At 37.9% G+C, this 19,909-nt stretch overlaps 2 protein-coding genes across 7 annotated transcripts in view; one reads left to right on the top strand and one right to left on the bottom strand.

The window, feature by feature from the left end:
- The first annotated feature begins 3 nt into the window (after window positions 1-3).
- TRIP13 (thyroid hormone receptor interactor 13) lies at window positions 4-15,052 on the top strand. Of its 4 annotated transcripts, none has more exons than XM_072328169.1 (14): window positions 4-246; window positions 508-610; window positions 2,171-2,336; window positions 2,613-2,742; window positions 4,320-4,375; window positions 5,434-5,524; window positions 7,298-7,370; window positions 8,238-8,301; window positions 8,558-8,644; window positions 12,076-12,182; window positions 13,093-13,246; window positions 13,438-13,550; window positions 14,256-14,325; window positions 14,787-15,052. In XM_072328169.1, the coding sequence occupies exons 2-14, from the start codon at window positions 519-521 to the stop codon at window positions 14,880-14,882; spliced, it is 1,299 nt and encodes a 432-aa protein (XP_072184270.1). In that variant the 5' UTR covers window positions 4-246; window positions 508-518; the 3' UTR covers window positions 14,883-15,052. The 4 variants fall into 4 exon arrangements, with proteins under 4 accessions (XP_072184270.1, XP_072184272.1, XP_072184271.1 ...); XM_072328170.1 differs by having other exon boundaries at window positions 228-359; window positions 14,787-14,996; XM_072328171.1 differs by lacking the exon at window positions 8,558-8,644 and having other exon boundaries at window positions 116-246; window positions 14,787-14,996.
- Window positions 15,053-18,422: 3,370 nt separating this feature from the next.
- The window catches only part of SLC12A7 (solute carrier family 12 member 7), a 59,055-nt gene continuing 57,568 nt past the window's right edge, over window positions 18,423-19,909 (bottom strand). For all 3 annotated transcript variants that reach the window (XR_011902812.1, XM_072328804.1, XM_072328806.1), the window contains exons 23-24: window positions 19,706-19,839; window positions 18,423-19,316 (exon numbers count right to left, since the gene is read on the bottom strand). Coding sequence is in view for 2 of the 3 variants with exons in the window: in XM_072328804.1 (XP_072184905.1) it covers window positions 19,225-19,316; window positions 19,706-19,839 (226 nt within the window). In the remaining variant the exon portion in view is untranslated. The remainder of the gene's footprint in view (window positions 19,317-19,705; window positions 19,840-19,909) is intronic.

Raw genomic sequence — 19,909 nt, forward strand, 5'->3', positions numbered from 1 at the left:
GGGGACGCGAGGCGGGCCTCCCCGGGGCAGCGCGCGGCTTTTCGAAGAGGCTGCCGTAGGGTCGCGGTGCCTTGCGTCTTCTGCGGGCTCCACAACGCCGTTCTTCTGGCTCTGCGCCGCAGAGGTGCAGTCCTCGCAGCGGCCCGCCCGCGGAGGGGGGGACACAGAAGGTGCTCGGTGCTCAGCTCCCCCTCGCGAACCTGTATCCTCCGGCTTCAGGTCACCGTCTTCGGGGCCCTGTCCAACGTGAGCTCCTTTCCCTTCCGTGCTGCTAACGCTAAGGGTGGAGCGAGCCGAGCCGCCTGCGCTCGCAACGCGCTCCTCGGGCTGGTGCCTGTATATCCCGAAAGAAGGAAAGGGTGTGTTGATGATCACGACGAGCCCATCGTGGCTGGTGGGGGGCACACGGGTGGGACGTGGTGTTCCCGTGTGAAGGAGGGCTGGTTGCGTTGCTGGCTGTAGCAGTAGCTGAAAGTCTGTCTCTCATTCTTGCCGCTTTCTCCTTAGGAGTGAGAAGGATGGATGAAGCAGCTGGGGATTTGAAGCAAGCCCTCCCAAATATGTGCGATAATGTTCAGATACACGTGGAAGTTCATCAGAAATCAAACAGGTCTCTCTGGGCCTTTACACTTTGTGATGCCTTGCTGAGAACTTTTAGTTTGAATAATAGAAAAAGTATATGTGCATGAAAACAGGAAAGGAAATGAAGTGCTTTTCAGGATTTTCAGATTATTGGTTAATTGTTTTTTGAGACTCAGTTGTCACTCAGGACAACAGATCAAGTGTTTGACCCTCCTTTCTCGCTCCAGGAACTGTTTGTTGTTGCCTGACTAGAACTTTATTTGCTGCAGCTTGTGTCTGTTGCCTTTTGTCCTTGTGCTGTGCGCACACAACAGTCTTGCTCTGCATTCTCTTAACATATCAGTGAGTTTTTCTGTGCCTGTGAAGTATTTCTGCAAGTTGGGGTTGAACAAAACCATTTATTTTACCTTTGTGCATCACATCTTGTTGGTGGCTCTTTTAGGCTTGCCCTAGTATACTTAAATCTTTTACAGCAGAGCCCCAAACTACTCACAGTAATCCAGGTGTGGCCTGACAAACAGCCAGAACCACAAGTTCTTTTCAGCAGTTGCTTTTTGTCCAGTTGGCCTCTGGTCTGCTCTGGGCAATAGATGCAGAGACAAGACTTCACATTTACTTTTGTTGAATTTGCAGAGATATTTGCTAACCCTTATCTCCAGCCTGCAGAGATCCCTCTGAATGGTAGCTTTGCTTTCTAGTATATTGGTGGTCCTCTCCGCTTTAGCATCATCCATAAACATAATGCAGTTGCATTCCATCCCATAGTCCAGTGGGTTAAAGAAGATGTAAAAATAGTGTTGATTCCAGCATTAATCCCTACTCCCTCCCTGCCTCACATACTTGCTGCTCCACTTGGACTACTAATAACTGAGCAGGACAGTCCAGACACCTTGTCCATTCGGCCACTCCTTGTCTTACCAGTTTGTCTGTTGGGACTAAATAGGTAAGTACATTGAGGGTCCTGCTTAGAAATATCCACTGCTTTGATGAAGAGAATCTTCATCAAGGTTGAAAGACAAGATACTGGACTAAAATTTTAAAATTAACACCTTTCTAGAATCTTAAAATGCTATTCCTTTTCCTGTAGTTTTCACCTGTTTTACTGGAATTCTCCTTATAGCATGCCTCTGTCTAGAGACATCAGTTGTTCGTAGGAGTGAGGAGATAATTGAGCTTCCAAGCTAATTTCAGTCTAGTAGTTTGGTTTTGAGTTTTTCTACTATTCATAGTGAAACACGGTCAACATACTGATACATGTTGATTTCTGTTCTTGGAAATGTCTAGCTTTGTCATCCCATGAACCCTGATTTGATTGCAAACATGTTGAACGGTGTTTTCTGGCCTGTGTCTTTTAAATGAATAACATCAAAGTTGTTACTTTGCAAACAAACTAAATTTATCTGTTTTTGCAGAATGTTATTGCATTTGGTGTGTGTGGTTGTTTGTTTGTCTGCTTTGAATGAAGGCTTTTTTCCATGGAGAGAGGCTTACTGTAGTAGATAAAACACTCTGATGTTTTTTCAGATAGTAGTTACTACTTGCCTTCTAAATGTTAATGCTATAAATAATGCTGTTTCTTTCTTATTAGTACGGCAAAGAAAGAAGACATCAGGATGAGTGTCTTAAAGCTGTTGAACAGACACAACATTGTGTTTGGTGATTACAAGTGGACAGAATTTGATGATGGCTTCCTTAACAGCAATGTGCAATCTGTGTCAATTGTGGATACAGAGCTGAAACTGAAGGAAAGACAGGTATCAACCAAAAATGTACAGCTTTGTTCATATGCACATGAACTAACTGTAGGTAGACTAGTGATAGCCTCAGATAATATGCTGGATGAGTAGAAGAAGGTCCAACTGGCATAAACGGGGAAAAAAAAATTGAGCTTACACTCATTATTAAAGTCTGAAATGGAAACAGTAGGTTTCAAAGCTGAATGTCAGCTGAGTACTGTAACATTCATATCTTCTAACTATCTCTGAAGTGTGAAACATGATGTATTGACAGTCTTTTTGCATCTCTCCTAGCCTATTGACTTGAGCAAAAGCAGTCTTTTCATTCATATTTTCCATCTGAATGAAGAAGGGCCAAGCATTGAAAACCTGGAAGAAGAGAATGAGGATATTGTTGCAGCTAACCACTGGGTGCTACCTACAGGTACCCACCTGATAATTCTAGAAGATCCAGAGCAATTACAATGAAAGAAAGATTTGGAAAGGGTGGAAGTGTTTGTAGGGTTATTTTTTAAATATAGTAGCTTTATTGACTGTATAATTTTGTTCTTTGTTGATGGAATCAATCTATCTGGAATTTTTTAGTGGTTTTGACTGAGTCATTACAGGCGATTCTACAAAGTGCCAGTTTTGTCTGTAATTGTGGTTGAAGTAATTGATCCTGTGGAATAAAGCCTGAAAATACACAGTCACAATCACAAGCATGCAAATGCTTAACCCTTCAGGCATCAACATACAAGAAATTCATCATTTTAAATGTTGGCTTTCCAGAGCCCATAGCTAGCTAGCTACCAGCCTGCAAGATAGTGCTGCTATTACATTCTTAAACAGAAGCCAATGGTCTGGCAATACTTGAATCTCTGTATAAAACCTTTACCAAAACAGAGAAGGTCCAAGAGCTGTAAGTGCCTTGTTAACGTGGTGCTCTGTAGGTTCCTGATTCTTGCATCTTTTGCCTTTCTTTTTCCCCATGAGAATTGATTTTTGAAATAATTTCAGTCTGCTTCCTAGATAACTATGTTAAAAACCTGGTAATCTGGTGAAGAAACTGAGATTTTAAACAAAGAATACTGTCCTGAATTTCTTTTGACAACTAAATCATAAAATACATTTGTTCATAAAGCCATGTGCTAGCAACCTATTGCAAAGATAACTGGAACAAGTTTTCAATTAGATACTACTGTTGCTATTGTCAGCAGCTCGATAGCTTGCTTTTAGTAAATTTGCAGATTGTTTTTCTAAAGAAAAAAGTAATTTGCCTAGAGAGGGAAATGTGAAGCTTACGTCACATGTATGAAGTATGCTTTTTCCCCAAGAAGGAGCAAAGAAATTGAAGAGATACAGAGTCCTCAAAATGTTTCTGGAAAGAGGAATGATTTCCTCCACAACAGAGCATGGCCTGCCGGTTATTATTGTCTAGTGTCTGTTGAGGTTGGACTCTGTATGTGGAAGTATAGGTATGAACTTGAGGCCAAGGAGGGATTTTAAGTCTATGACAATTCTTGTGCTTTTCACATTGTGAAAATATTTCATATTTTCATACAGTGAAAAGTGTAAATATTTACAACATTTTCTCTTGAGGAGAATTCAGTCCATAATTGGACTTTCCCATACTATTATGGTTTATAATTCTTCATCACAGTCCTTTTTCACTTTTTCCTTCCTCTGTCTGTTGATGTTATTTTAAATAAATGTTGAATATAAGTTTATATATATATATATATATACTATACATAGATAATGTTTTACATTATGTGTGTGTGTGTGTGTGTGTATGTAATATATATAAGTTTATGTATAGGGCCTTTAGAAAGTAGGGTTTGCTTTTTGAGAAAATAATACATATATTCTTTTCATATACTTCGATCATTGTTCTAGATCTGTTCTTGATCCTTAATTTTGTCTGAAAGAAATTTGAAAACTGATTGGTGATGCCAAAGCAGATTATGAGTTCCTAAATTGATTTGCCTTAAACAGATGTGTAATGTATTGCTTTCACAGCTGAATTCCATGGCCTTTGGGAAAGTCTTATATATGACACTGAAGTAAAATCACATGTAAGTAGAAAATTGGTAACAATTAAAATTGCTTGAGGAGGAGTAAGATTTGAAATGTGCCCAGCCTGAAGTAGCTGCATTGTATGGAGAATTTACCTGGCAATAACACTGAGAGAGAATTCTGATGTCTGCTTGGTATGTTCCTACACTATAAAGAGTGGCACAGTTTTAGCCATTTTGCAAATCTTTAAATTCTTACCAAAGTTTCTATGTATTTTTAGTAATTCCATACTTAAATGTAACTGCTGTATGCTTAAGAGAAGAAGACGAAGTTGAGATTTTAAGATCAATCATCATATATATCTCAAATGTGTATGAATACATACTACTGCAAAGTCTGCACTGCAAAAGACAAAAAAAATCTTCCTATCAATCTATCTATCTTAGTTTCCATGTTAGAAGTTTCTTTGATCATTCTAGAAATTAGACTTCATTTCTTCACGTGTTTGCTCAAGTAATTAAAAAAGTGAAGGAACTTCACTTCTGCAGCTTTTTGTAGCAGTTATGTGGATGAATATTCTTTTTTTTTTTTTTTTACGGCATGGAGCTGGCTGAGTATGCTTGGATTCTGCAGACTCCTGTTAAGTTTCAAAATGGTTTCTCTCTTTCTCAGGATATTACTGACAAACATGCTTGATGAAGTTCAGCTTTTTTTTTTTTTTTTCTTTCCTGCTGTGGCAGGAATGCTTTTTTGTTGTCTTATTAATTCAGGTGGATCAAAAAGCATTACAGGTAACAGTGATAAAATAAAAAGATGTCAGCTTTATTTATTTGGAAGGATAACAAGTCTACAAATACTTGATACAAATACAAGAGTAACTAATATCCATTTGTGGCCAGTACTTGCATTTTTTTTTTTCCCAGAGGGCTGGAATGAAGTGAATTTCCAGCCTTTGCAGAGAAATTGTGGTCTAAAACTGAAAGACTTAAAAAAACAATTTTTGTTGTTGTTGGTGTATGCAATAGAGATAATTAGGAGATTGCATCCATTTGTAATTGTATTTGCTGATATGTCTCTAATTTGTGTATCTTTTTTTTTTCCCCTACTCATCTATTAGTTACTTGATTATGTCACGACAACATTACTATTTTCTGACAGAAACGTTGACAGCAACCTGATATCATGGAATAGAGTTGTTTTGCTACATGGTAAGAATTGTCTATCTTAAAATAAGTTGATGTACTGACAATCTGTTTATGCTTCCCTTCAGGAAAAGCTTGTACAGTTCTGTGTAATGAAGTTACATGTGTTCTTGTGTTACAGTAAGCAGCGCTTCTAGACATATTCTCTCTGTAGCACAAAGTTCTATGAAAAATAATGTCAGAATCAAATCAGTGTTTGTATTTTCAATGTTTTGCAGAAATTTAAACTGTAAAATTTTATAAATGGAGTAGCAATAATAAGTGTTCTTCATTTGAATTTCTAACAGATTTTTTATAAACCGCAAAAAACATTGCGGATACTGCACGTCAGGAACCAGTTTGACAGTTCTTTGCAGTATTAAAATTCCTCAGTTACATCTCCTTTATGAAAAGTTTTGAGGCAACTGAGCAGTTTATTCGGGCATTCTGATAGTGTATTCTGGTATGAAGGCAGTTTGTTTAATTTGTTGTCTCATTTGTTCAATTGTTACTCTGACTGGAATTGTAATATTCAGTCAATCCAAGCTTACTCTAATACTTATATTATAAATGAGATTGACATCGACTGAACCAATTTTGCTGGAAATTGCAGCTTGCTGTTGATTACTTACAATTCTGTTATCCAGACTGGTATTCAAAAAATAAGACTCGTAACAAACATTTCCACAATGTCTACATAATTTGTAATATTTAATGCACCAAGATTTTCTTTCTACATGTATATATACAGGTGTGAAATTGTAGTAATTAGCTTTTTATTGTGACTGAGTAAAGTTAATAGTGGGAAATCCAAAACTCTCATAGTGCTAAATACCACATTTATGCTATAAAGGCAGTACTATGAACGAAAGTTTTGTCAGCTATCTGCTGTTATCTGTTGTTTAGATTACAAAAATCAATCTCCATACATTCATGTTCTGTTTAACCACGTTTTTCTGTTTGAAGAAGATCTTTGTGGCTTTTCTGTAGGGCATCATTGCATATCCAAATAGTGTGTTGTGCAGTATACTTCCTAAGATGCTCTCAGTTGCCTCACAGTGGAGATTAGGGAATGTGAACAGCTTATCAAACCATACATGAGGGGTGTTGTATTAGGCGAATGCTGACCTCGAATTGTGACGCGTTAGGCCCTCCCCTTGCGATAAGTATTAGTGACTGTGCGGCCCCAGTGGGCGTACAGCCTTGGATTGTGATGCGTTAGGCCCTTCTTGCGATAAGGATTAGTCATATGTACATTCTTAGTGGGTGTACACGAAAAGCATAGAATACGTGTGTGTCGGCTTCAGTAAAATTGCCATTTACTGCTCATCATATTGGTGTCACCTCAGCAATTGGCCTAGCTGCGGTCTCCCAGGGAAGTCAAACTATGGAAGCATACAACAGAGGGGTTTCTGTTTTGCATGTTAGCAGGCTATGTTTCAAAAAGATGAAAGTTTAAGCACAGGTTTTTGAGAGTGCTAACATACGTAAGCCCAGCAAGAGCAAAACACTTTGTTCCAATGTTGTTTGATTATTTTAACTCTATGATGTCTGTATACAAGCTGGTGTACTAACTATACTAATAACTGAAAGTGAATTAGTTTTAGAGCTTCTAGAGCACAGCTCTAGAATGGTAATTAGGTAAGCAGTCTTCTCAAAATGCCCTGATATTTCCAGTCCTTGTCTACTGTTATCTGCAACTAGTGCAATAATGAAATACAGTAATTAAAAAGATATTTTGTCTTTGGCAACCTGATGTAGATTCTTTGTAATATGTATATGAATTTGATTTGAATCCAGGCCCTCCTGGAACTGGCAAAACCTCTCTCTGCAAAGCATTGGCTCAGAAGCTGACAATACGACTATCGTACAGGTGATCTTTCTGGAATTTCTTCACTTTATCTAACTGTTGTTAATTGTTCTTTTTCAGTAGCCCAAAGATATATAATACTTGATTTCAAGTGCTGACATTCATAGCTCTGCATTAGCAATAAAGTTGATCCAATGTAAAAGAGAGATAGATACAGTATTATAAATCCTTCTGAATGTGTAATGGTTTGTGCCAAATTATGAAAAACAAATTCAGATGGCAATATAGTCATTTGTTTGTGTTCATAATATACATTTGTGAAGATAAAAGAATGAAGTATCACAGAGTATTAAGCCTCCTATTTGTATATTCATGTTTGAGAAAACCTGTTTTTAGTAGGTACCAGTGTGTTTGGTACTTGAATTCTCCAAATGCCAAAATCAGTCTGTATATCAGATATATCAGACAGTATAGTCTGTATGACAGTATAGTCTGTATATCAGTATAGTCTATATATCAGTAGTGAAATTAACTATAAACTTCTTAGCAACTAGTAGTTGAATAAACTTTCAGACAGTAAATAAACTTCACTGTCTTACTTGGTATACTAAAAATAATGTTGTATGAACAGAGGAATGAGCTCATTGACATGGAAGCGGATTCCTAAACTATATGGAAGTAACAATCAAAACTGCTCTAATGGAGGAATCCCGGTAATGATTTATTGTGGAAAGCTATAGTGAGACAAGTTTCTGGAAATTATAATTAAAAACAAACCAAATGTTGTGTTTATAGAAGTAAGTTGAAGTACTAATTCAAGGCATTCCATGGTTGGAATGGGGGGTATAAGACTTAAGGGAGTTACTGACATCACTGACTTTTATTTACAATGCAATAGAGTTTATGCTTATTTTTTCCTTCTTATTTTAGGTATAGATATGGGCAGTTGATTGAAATAAACAGCCATAGTCTTTTCTCTAAATGGTTTTCTGAGGTATGTATTGATGTAGTTTAGTAAGTGGACTGACTTATAAATTAATCTGTACCTGTTGAGCTTGGTTCATAAAGTAACCGTTTGCACCAAAGATTATTTGGGATACTTAATGTCCATGAAAATAATGAAGTAGAAGCTATATTGGGGGTTTATTATAAAATAAACAATAAAAAATAGTTTTCCATTGTTCAACATGGTAAAACTTGAAAAGTCTGCTAAGGAAATAGTTAAATATATGCATGTGACCTCTTTCTAGAGTGGCAAGCTTGTAACCAAGATGTTCCAGAAGATTCAAGAGTTAATTGATGACAAAGATGCTCTTGTTTTTGTACTGATCGATGAGGTATGATTCTGATAGTATTGATGTATGTAAAACATAGCAGAAAATTTTAAATTTTGGGTAGGAAAGTGTAATAATATGCATCCTTAAAGGACATTAAAATAATTATACTTAGACTTTTTTGTAAACTACAGAAGAGTGAATTTTAATATTGACTGGAAAACTTGAGAGATTTCAAAAGGACACACTGTGATTTAGCAGATATATTCTAGTGAAAATGAAGCAGAATCGTTCTTGGTGACACTTATTTTGCTACTGCGTGTTTACAATTAGAATATTGTTTCAGACTTCCAAGGAGCCTGGAGTCATATTTATAGTGTTCTTGTGTATATGTAAGGCTCTAAAAATAATTAATTTGGTTTCAGTTAATTGTTGCTTAGTTGTCCTTCCCAGGCTTGGATACATAACCATTTAGTACATCAGTATCCAACCTTTTGGTTTGCTTGGGCCTCACTGAGTGAATAGGAATGTCTTGGGCTGTAAGTCATTTCAAAAGTAACGCCTCCAATAATTTATTTCCATGGATACTACAGCATAAACAAAGAGCACAATAACACTATTTGGTAAAGTAAATTCTCAGCTACAAAACACTGTTTTTCAGCATAGTCACTACATTTAGCTTTGCATTTTTGCAAACGATGAACAAGGGCCTCCATGCTGTTACCATAACAATCTGCTCCAGTGGAGGTGAACCACTACTGCCACTGCTGAAATGAACTGCCTACCGCCTCACTATGCTGTGCTCATATCTACTGATTGAATGTTCCAGCCTCTACTGCCATACCACCAACATCCACCTTGAACATCATGGGCCAATACAATAAAACAGGAAGCAATGCTTTTGGAGCAGCCCTTGCAAAAATATGCATTATCAATAATATATAAATAACAAAGCATTTAAATATTCTAATATTTTTGTTTAACATACCTTTTTAAAAAAGGAACAAAAACAAAAAACTAGAGGAATATTTAATTAAAAAAAAAAAAAAGTCTAATCAGCACATCAGTCTAGTTTGATGGCAGTGGTTGCAATTCTTAGTGAGATCTCCAGGTGTTCATCAGAGATTTTTGATGAAATTTTACTCCTTCTGTTACTTCATCCCTGAAAACAGTTGATCACAAATGTATTTACTGCTAAAAAGCGATGACATGATTAAGAGGTGACTGTGAGGTGAGGGATATTCCTTTTTCTTAAGATAAGCATTATGAAAACCTTCACTGGCAAGGGCTCTAGCTGCACTGCCCAAGTTCCAGAAAGCAAAGGTAAGGACTAGATGAAGGAAGATGTGCCTACTGTAAGTGAAGATCAGGTTTATGACCATCTGAAGAACTTGGAAGTACACTTGTCCGTGGGACCAGAGACAATCCATCCATGGGTTTTGAGGGATCTGGTGGATGAAGTTGTCAAGTCCGTATCCATCATATTTGAAAGGTTATGGCAGTCTGATGAACTTCCCACTGACTGGAAAAGGGGAAGCATAACAGCATTGTCAAGAAGGGAAAAAAAGATCCAAGGAGCTACAGGCCAGTCAGTCTCACCACTGTGCCTGGCAAGATCATGGAGTAGATCTTGCTGAAGGCCCTACTCCGGCACATAGAAAATAAAGATGCAATGACTGGTGGTAACCAACATGGATTCACCAAGGGCAAGTCATGCCTGATGAACTGGGTGGCCTTTTACAAGTGTCAGGGAATAAAGGAATAGCACCTGATGTCATCTACCTGTACTTGTGCAAAGCATTTAACACCATCCCATACAACCTCCTGGCCACCAAATTGGAGAAGAAAGGATTTGATGTACTCGCTGGATAAAACTGGCTGGATGGCTGCACTCTGAGAGTTGTAGTCAATGGCTTAATGTCCAATTGGAGACCAGTGACAAGTGGTGTTCCTCACAGATCAGTGCTGGGACTGGTGCTGTTTAACATCCTTGTAGGTAACATAGACGGTGGGATTGAGCACACTCTCAGCAAGTTTGCAGCTAACACCAAGCAGAGTGGAGCAGTTGAAAAATTAGAGGGAAGGGCCATCCAGAAGGACAGGCTTGAGAGGTAGGCACATGCAAACCTTGAATTCAGCATGACAAGTGCAAGGTCCTGAACCTGGATCTGGGCAATCCCAAGCACAGATAAAGGTCAAGTTGGGAATGGCTTGATGGCAGGCCTGAGAAGAAGGATTTAGGGGTGTCAGTTAACGAAGGACTCAGCATGAGCCAGCAGTGTGTGCTTGCAGCCCAGAAGACCAATTGTATCCTGGGCTGCATCAAGAGTAGTGTGACCTGCAGGTTAAGGGAGTTAATTCTGCCCCTCTGCTCTCATGAGTCCACACCTGGAATACTGCATCCACTTCTGGGGCCCCCAACACAAGAAGAGCATCAAGCTGTTGGATCAGGTCCAGAGTAAGACCATAGAAATGATCAGAGGGCTGGAGCACCTCCTTCACAGGGACAGAATGCGAGTTGGGACTCTTCAGCATGTAGAAGAGAAGGCTCCAGGGGGGCCTTATAACAGCCTTGCAGTACCTGATGCAGACCTACAGGAAAGCTGGGGAGGGACTTTTTATAAGGACAGGTAGTGACAGGATTAGGGGACATGGCTTTTAACTGGATGAGGGTAGATTGTAACTAGATATTAGGAAGAAATTCTTTACTGTGAGGGTAGTGAGACACTGGAACAGGTTGCCCAGAGATTATATGGATGTCCCCACCCTGGAGGCATTTGAGGCCATGCTGGATGAGGTTTTGAGCAGCCTGGTCTAATGGGAGGTGTCCTTGTCTATAGCAGTGAAAAGTGAAAGCTCAGCTGCATATTCCTCTCAGCTCAGAGCATTATGTTTTACCAATGTAGAAAAACACATGCAGTTATTTGCCGTCAGTTGAGTCAGTGATGCTCAGCACTATTCTCCCCATGCCCTGGTTTCAGCTGACAGTGAGTTAATGGCGTACTGGTTGTTGCTGAGCAATTGGTCTGTGCCTGGGGTCACTGCAGAAAAGAGCCACTGCCTTTGCAGTGCAGAGCAGCTGCAGAAAGCATTGCCAACTGAGCCAGGTTGTGAGTTAGTTCTTAAGTACTTCATTAGGTTTTTTTTATTTGAAGTTACTTAAAGCTTGCTTAAATCAAATTTATTTATTTTATCCTTTTTATTTTCCAGAAGTTGAATTAATGAAGACAGCCTCTGCACTCTAAACAGGGATTTCACTCATTACACCTCTCTCCCTTGATATTCTCTTCACTGTCTTCCTAAATTTCTATTTAACAAAAGACTTTAAGGGTGAAATTTCAGATACCAAACTGGATCTGAAGGTGCACTGCACTACTTGCTTACTGCCAGCATTCCGAATGTGCAATGTTTTGTGTGTGAGTGTTGGAATTGTTTGGTATATTTGGTTTGGGGTTTTGTTGTTGCTATAAGGTCTGTGCTTTTTATTTTTGTAGGTGGAGAGCCTCACAGCAGCCCGCAGTGCCTTCAAGGCAGGAACAGAGCCTTCAGATGCTATTCGTGTAGTTAATGCTGTACTGATGCAAATAGATCAGATTAAAAGGTAAACTCATTTTATTGCAACAGCAACTAATCTAGGTTTGTTAAACTATAGATAATATAATTCCATTAAAGCTGGGGAGGGATGGTAATCGTATCTACTTTGGAGATACAAGAATAAGTTCAGTGAAGAATGTGTTAACAGCTTCTGAATATCATTCTAAAGCAGACTTGTACAACATGTGGCTTATAAGCAGTCATTAACGTTTCTTGGTCTACTGGACTTAATATAGCACATCTCTTGTTTTATTATTGCCACCTCCTCTTTGGGCATACTTGGCCCCGTTCGCACAGAGACAGGTGCCCTGTTATTTAGCCTTGTGTTGCTGCTAATTAAAGGTAAGTCATTTATTCTAACACAGTACTCAATCTTCATAGAAAAATATCTGTGGTTAAACCTTTTCTTTATGTTTTTGTTAGAGTAAGGAGTTGTTACTTCCCTTTTCAGCTCACTCTAATGCCCCGCAATGTTGAATGTGTCATGTCAGCAGTTATAAATAAATAAATGTATTTATATACAGATATATAAAAATAAATAAGCACTACTTACTTCCTTCTGAAGTGAAATGGAAAATGTATAGATAAAATATTCCAATTTACAAGTCTTAATTTTGTAACTTAATTTATGGCAAAAACTATGCTATTAGACTCTCTTCATACAAAGCAGTCAGTGTATACTGCTTCTAAAATAGGGTTAGAGAAACTAATTGCAAAATAGCTGAAGGAAAGAGACTATGCATTGAAGTACATTAGTGATAGCTGACGAAAAGCATGTAATTATTAGCTGATGAGAGTGATATGACTGTTGATTGCATGAAATGGCTTGAGTTGTAAGAAGGAAGGTATCTGTTTGCCAGTGCCAAGTGGAGCTGATTCACGTACATGTGACCTAAGAATGTGCTTTTATCTTGAAGGTATCCCAATGTAGTTATCCTGACTACTTCAAATATTACAGAGAAAATTGACATGGCATTTGTAGACAGAGCAGACATAAAGCAGTACATTGGCCCCCCATCTGCTGCAGCAATATTCAGAATATATCTTTCTTGCCTGGAAGAGCTGATGAAGGTAATATTTTGAAAGTAGAACTATAAAACATCCTATTTTATTAAAGTTGATGTTTTCATCAAACTCCCTAAATAACAAAAACACACAATTTTTATTCCTTCTCTTATCTACGCTCTTATTTTAGAATTTAATTTTAAATGATTTTTTTTTTTTTAAAGTTTCATACAACAACGTGTACCTCTTCTTTCTAGTGCCAAATAATATATCCTCGACAGCATCTCTTGTCACTCAGAGAGTTAGAAATGATTGGATTTGTAGAAAATAATGTGTCCAGGTTAAGTCTGGTACTAAAAGAAATCTCAAGGTAACATTTTTTTTTAATTCTACATGAGAAATATATGTGTGCATGTGTGTGCGCGCGTTCATATTTATATATAAATCAATCGTGAAATTATGTCTTAAAGCAAGTGAATTAAGCTAGAGCTCTGAAACATCTTGAACTTATTTGTTGTTTTGGGATGGTTTTCTGCTTGTTTGTTTACTTTTTAATATTGTTGTGGCTGGTGCAAAACATCAGTAGATAGGAAGTGGAATTGATCAGGATATGCAAATGTTTCTTGGTATCAAATGTGACTGGTTTCTGTTCTGCCCTTTGAAATTCTCTAGAGAAATTGCTGTCTGACTTAATGAGATGCCTAAAGTTTCAGTGGATATCATGGAATCATAGTTTGATCTTAAAGGTCCCTTTGGAACCAAACTGTTTGCAAATCCTGCCTAACAGATACTCTCCTCTAGATTCATGAGATATGTCACAGTGATTGTTGAGGGGCTTGATAAAAGCACTGGTAGGCCAATGTGACTATGCTGTTTCTCTACCCTTTTTTCTTGTACCATGTGGCCTCCCATACACTATTTCCAACTTCTGTTAAAACTGCTCCATGTGAGCAAGCAAGGTATTATGACTTGAGTTTCATCAGAGTGATTTATGCGTGAAGGAAAAGAGAAATGTCATCTATTAACAGTGAATATTTAGCATTTAAGCAGTGCTTATGTCTCTCTTTTACTATAGAAAAAGTGAAGGTCTTAGTGGCCGGGTCCTCAGAAAACTTCCTTTCCTTGCACACGCACTTTATATTCAAGTAAGTTTTTTCTATTTTGTATATTTTGGTTTGATTTTGAGCCAGGTAGGAAGACCTTTGAATGCTGGCCTGAAGTAAATGATTAGTCTTAAAACGTTTTGCTCATCTAAACTACAATTTTCTGCTGCCATGATTTAAAATGAAATTGAAGAAGACTGATATCACTACTGACATACCGTGACAAACCATTAGTATTTGTTTTTTCATGTTTTGTTGCTAAAAGAAACCCCTATCACTTTGTAAACAATACTAATTTGTTGAAATATTTGGTGAAGCAAATTCTCAGTAATGTTGATTGACTCAAGATTTTACATAGTAAAATGAAACTATGTTAGCTGGTTTATATGAGGTTTAGCATTCTGAGTGTTTTGTAACATGAAAGTCTAATATTTCCTTTTCAAATAACTGCTTTGTGTGCCTATTGTTGTGATAGGTCTAACAGAATATTTTCATATTTTCAGTCCCCCAGTGTTACAATGACAACGTTTCTTCAGGCTCTTTCACTTGTAGTGGACAAACAGTTTGAAGAAAGAAAAAAACTTGCAGACTGTGTGTGATGGTTTACTGCTTTATACTTTTCTGTACTGTTATCATTGAAAAGTACTTAACTTTGCATGCAAACTGTGCAATTTCTATGCATCTATAAAACAGATCGTCAACACCTTAAAAACCCTGGAATGCTTAATCTAGTTTTTAAAAACTTTTATTAATAAACAGTTTTTACAGCACACTGTGCAATTTTATTTCAAATACTCTGAGACAATTGGAAATGTCCTTTTAGGGAGAAAGTTTACATCACTTGCAGTTATTAAAAGTGAGCAGAATTCTGATCCTCATGTCTTAACTTTCTGTCCATACATTAATTTTTATACTTCTTGTTTCTTTCAAATTCTTGGAAGCAATAGAAGTTCAGTATTTGATATGTATGTAGTAAATGTACTAATAACTACTTCTGAAACAATAATGAAACTAGAATAGACTTAAAGTGTTCAGTGTGATATGCAGACATTTTATACTGACATCCTCTTATCCTGAAACTGAATATCAAGTTTTTTTATTTTTTATTACACTATTCCAGTTTTTAAGTCAAGAGATCACATAACTGAATTTTTGTAATACTGCTTTTTTTTTATGTTGCTGCAAGTAGACTGAAAAATAATTCACTGAATAGTAATTAAAATAATGGTTCTTCTTCAAAAGGCGAAAACATAGCATCATACCAGACACCGTAAAGAAAAGATCAACTCTGCCCTAGCTGAAACCAGGATAGTAAACTATAAATCTTCTCGTAACCTAAATACTATCCCCAATCCCTAGGCCAAACCCCAGCCCAAACTGTAACGCAAACAATATACCTAACAACTCTAACCCCTAAACTTAAACCTAACCCTAACAATCCTAACACCTAATTCTAAACCCAAAACATAATGTAAAATTTACATTAATGATGATCCCTATCTCTGACAGGAGTACTAAATGGAATATTGATCGTGTACAAAACCATAACCCTAAACCTAGTACCTCACCTTAACCAAAACTCTAAACACAATCCTAATTATAATCCTAATCCCAAAAGTCTGTGTCAGCCTAACCCCAAAATGATAAGCTTAACTCTAGTACTAAAACAAAACAAAAAAACCCTTAAAGTAAAACTGATTATAGCTCTAATGTTAAGCTCTAACCAGTATGTTTAAAACTGGCCCTAAACCTAATGATAAATCTAAATTCAACTTGAAAGAAAATCCCTAATCATAATACCTAACCGTCCTAAACCTAAAGCTAATCATAACTCCATCTCTATTTCTAATGCATATCCTTAATGTGAACCATAACAGTCACCCATGCCCATTTTAAACCTTAACCCTAATCCTGAATTTAAACCAAAGGCAAACCCAAAAGCTAACAAGACCCCAAGCCTAATCTTAAAAGGTAACCACAATCCTAAACCTAAATATAACCATAAGACAAATAAATCTAACCCTTACCTAATCCTTAACCTCCCCCTAAATGAAACCTAACTATAAATCCTAACCCTAATGCCTAGCAATAACTCTAACCCTACTAAAACTTAACACGTGACTCTAACCCTAACCCCAAACTCTAGCATCTAACTGTAAGCATAACCCTAATAATAATAAAGCTGACCCTAATATTAATAAACCTAGCCATAAACTGGAACTAACAAGTAGCCCTAACCCTAACTCTAGCCATAATTATAACGCTAATCCTAACACTTGTAGTGACCCAAACCCTGAGACTGTAACCCATGACTGTAACCATTACCTTAGAATACATCAGTGTCCAACCTTTTGGCTTGCCTGGGCCGCACTGATTGAATAGGAATTGTCTTAGGCTGCATGCACAAAGGTTGCTCCAAAAGTAATGTCTCTTATTTTTCTGTAGAACTACAACAGATAACAAAGAGTACAGTAACATTATTTGATAAGGGTAAAATTTCAGCTACAAAACACTATTTTTCAACACAGTCATCACTATTAGATATGCATTTTTGCCAGCAATAAACAAGAGCCTGTATGCCAAACTGCTGCTGTCACCACTGTTGAAACACACCACCCACCAATCCACTGTGTTCACATCCAGTTTGGTTTCCATGAACATTCAGCGAGTGAATCTCAACAGGTGCCAATTTTTCCATGTGGAGAAATTAAGTTCCACTCCTTTGCTGTGTATATAAAAAACTGATCTTAGTCTTTGTTTTATTAAAAAAAAAAAAAGAGCAACAAAAACACACAACTAATGGGGCAGATTACTCTGGTTCTGTGAAACTAATGCATCGGGGTTGGTTTGATAGCAGTGGCTGCAATTCTTAGTGACCTTTCAGTGTGTTTGTCAGATTTTTGATGAAATTTTATGCATCCTGTACTCAGCCTGACCTTGGTACTGGGGAAAGTTATGGAACAAATCATCTTGGGTGAGATCACACAGCATGTGCATGGCATCCAGGGGATCAGGCCACAAGTCCCTTCCCCCCAGGGAGGTTTCATTCTCTTGGCATGTTTAATTATGGCACATATGCCATACATATGAGGCCCTACAGAGGGATCTAGACAGGCTGGAGAGCTAGGCTGAAGCCAATGGGATGAGGTTCAACAAGACCAAATGCCAAGTCCTGCACTTCAGCCACAACAACCCCAGGCAGCGCTATAGGCTTGGGGCGGAGTGGCTGGAGGACTGTGTGGAGGAAATGGACCTGGGGGTACTGATTGATGCTCGGCTGAACATGAGCCAACAGTGTGCTCAGGTGGCCAAGAGGGCCAATGGCATCCTGGCGTGTATCAAGAATGGTGTGGTGAGTAGGACTAAGGAAGTCATCCTGCCCCTGTACTCGGCATTGGTGAGGCCTCACCTGGAGTACTGTGTCCAGTTTTGGGCACCTCAGCACAAGAAAGATATGGAAGTACTGGAGCAGGTCCAGAGAAGGGCAATGAGGCTCATGAAGGGCTTGGAGAATCAGCCCTACGAGGAGAGGCTAAGGAAGCTGGGGCTGTTTAGTGTGGGAAAAAGGAGGCTGAGGGGAGACCTTATTGCGCTCTTCCAGTACCTGAAAGGTTCTTACAGTGAGAGTGGGGCAGGTCTCTTCTCACTAGTGGCAAATGACAGGACGAGGGGAAATGGCCTCAAGTTGCTCCAGGGCAAGTTTAGGTTGGATATTAGAAAGAACTTCTTTACAGAAAGGGTAGTTAAGTACTGGCTCCCCAGGGAGGTGGTTGAATCGCCATCCCTGGATGTGTTTAAGAGCCGTTTGGATGTGGTGCTCAGGGATATGATTTAGCAGAGGGTTTTTAGAGATAAGGTACTGGTTAGGCTGCAGTTGGACTTGATGGTCTTCAAGTTCTTTTCCAAGCTGGGTAATTCTATGATTTTATGTCACAGTCATGAATAACCTGCGCAATAGCGTCCATAGTTAAGTCCACCTCTTGGTCTCTAGCCCACTTATATGTTGCGTCTCTTCCTTGATGGCTTCAAGTCTCATGGGCCCAGCAAGCTAAAAATAATGCAATTTTTCCCACAGAGGAATTCAGTACTAGAACTATTTTCTGAGTACAAATAACACATCCAAGCTATCTTTTTTCTTTCAGAAAAAATTTATTTTCATAGCAGCAGATGCATGCAACAATTATGGAAATACACACACGTGAACATGAGATCAGTTGTTTACCAGTTGCTATGATTTTTATCTCCAGCAGGTGATAATACTGCATCACGGAATTCCTATGACTTTGACTGTCGTAATTGTGCAGTATTCCTTCAACTGCTGGTAGTTCATGTGAAAGGAACATTTGCAACTTACTGTTACTCTCACCTGGAACCTTTACATTCTTTGCCTGAAGTATTTTAAACAGGAAACTTCATTTAAAACAAATGTGGCAAATCATAAACTGAAGTACGCAACAACATGTAAATTTGAGTATTTTTATATGTTTCTAAATGAAGTTTCCTGAACCAGGGACTAATCCCATCAGAAGCAACATAGCAGCATCTTAGTAAGTGAGGAAGCTAAGTTTTCCCTTTTATTTAGAAGCAGAACAAAGATTAAGAAAAGTTCCTTATATTTCTGTATGTTTAAAAATAACACAGCATTACCATTTGTTGTTTCAGCACAGATTAACACACCATAATATACTATACATATCCTAATCCAGTCAGGATTTACTAATCCACTACAGAAGTGTTTTCATAGGTCTTTAAAATATACTTTTAAATATAACATTTTAGTAGGAAAAAAACAACCAAAAACCTCAATTTTCATGTTTCCCATGCGCTAGAGCTCTTAAATGAAGCTGCTCCCATTACATCAGATAGACTTTATACATTTTATTCCCTTCATTCAAAAGAAAATTTAAAAAAAAAAAAAACAAAACAAAAGGAAAACCAAAGTTAAGAATAAATGGTGATCACTTCACGTCCACTGCCTCGAACTAGGAGAACTCTGTCCAGACCTTCTGTTAGAACTTCCAAAAACTCCATGTCTGAAGTATTAAGTCAAAGGATCGCAGAACAGGAGCAAAACAGCTACCAATGACTCGAGATGTACAATTGAAAAGCACATTCAGCAGGGAGCTTCCCCTTTACTGTCCCATTATGCTTGGGCACTTCCACCTGTTTATTCAGGCAGAAGTGAGGACTAATTTGGGGGATTCCCATGGGAAAACATGCTATTCTACCCTACTTCCCTACAGAAAATGGTGGGGGGGCAGGAGGGGGAGTTTAATTTAAAGGAGAAGTTAAAAATTGAGGAATTGCTTACATCAGTTAACAAAACCCCCATGGTTGACAGTGTTAGCATTAGCTACACTTACAAAATACAATAGCAGAATCAATGTTCCAAGAACTATACCATCAGTATAGTAAAGGATACAGTTTTCATCTCCTTTTCTGTTTTTAGGAGGTCCAGGCATATTCAGGAGAACCAGCTGAGCATGTTGTGATTTATTAAGCACCACTCCATTGAGCTTCACAGCAGTGTGCATTCTTCTTACATTCGACTGATTCCTAGTACACAAATATTTTTAGGTACTGACAATACTTATGTATCTGAATTAATAAATTCAAATGTACATAT

This window comes from Excalfactoria chinensis, chromosome 2 (assembly GCF_039878825.1).
Source record: "Excalfactoria chinensis isolate bCotChi1 chromosome 2, bCotChi1.hap2, whole genome shotgun sequence".
Classification (NCBI taxonomy): Eukaryota; Metazoa; Chordata; class Aves; order Galliformes; family Phasianidae; genus Excalfactoria; species Excalfactoria chinensis.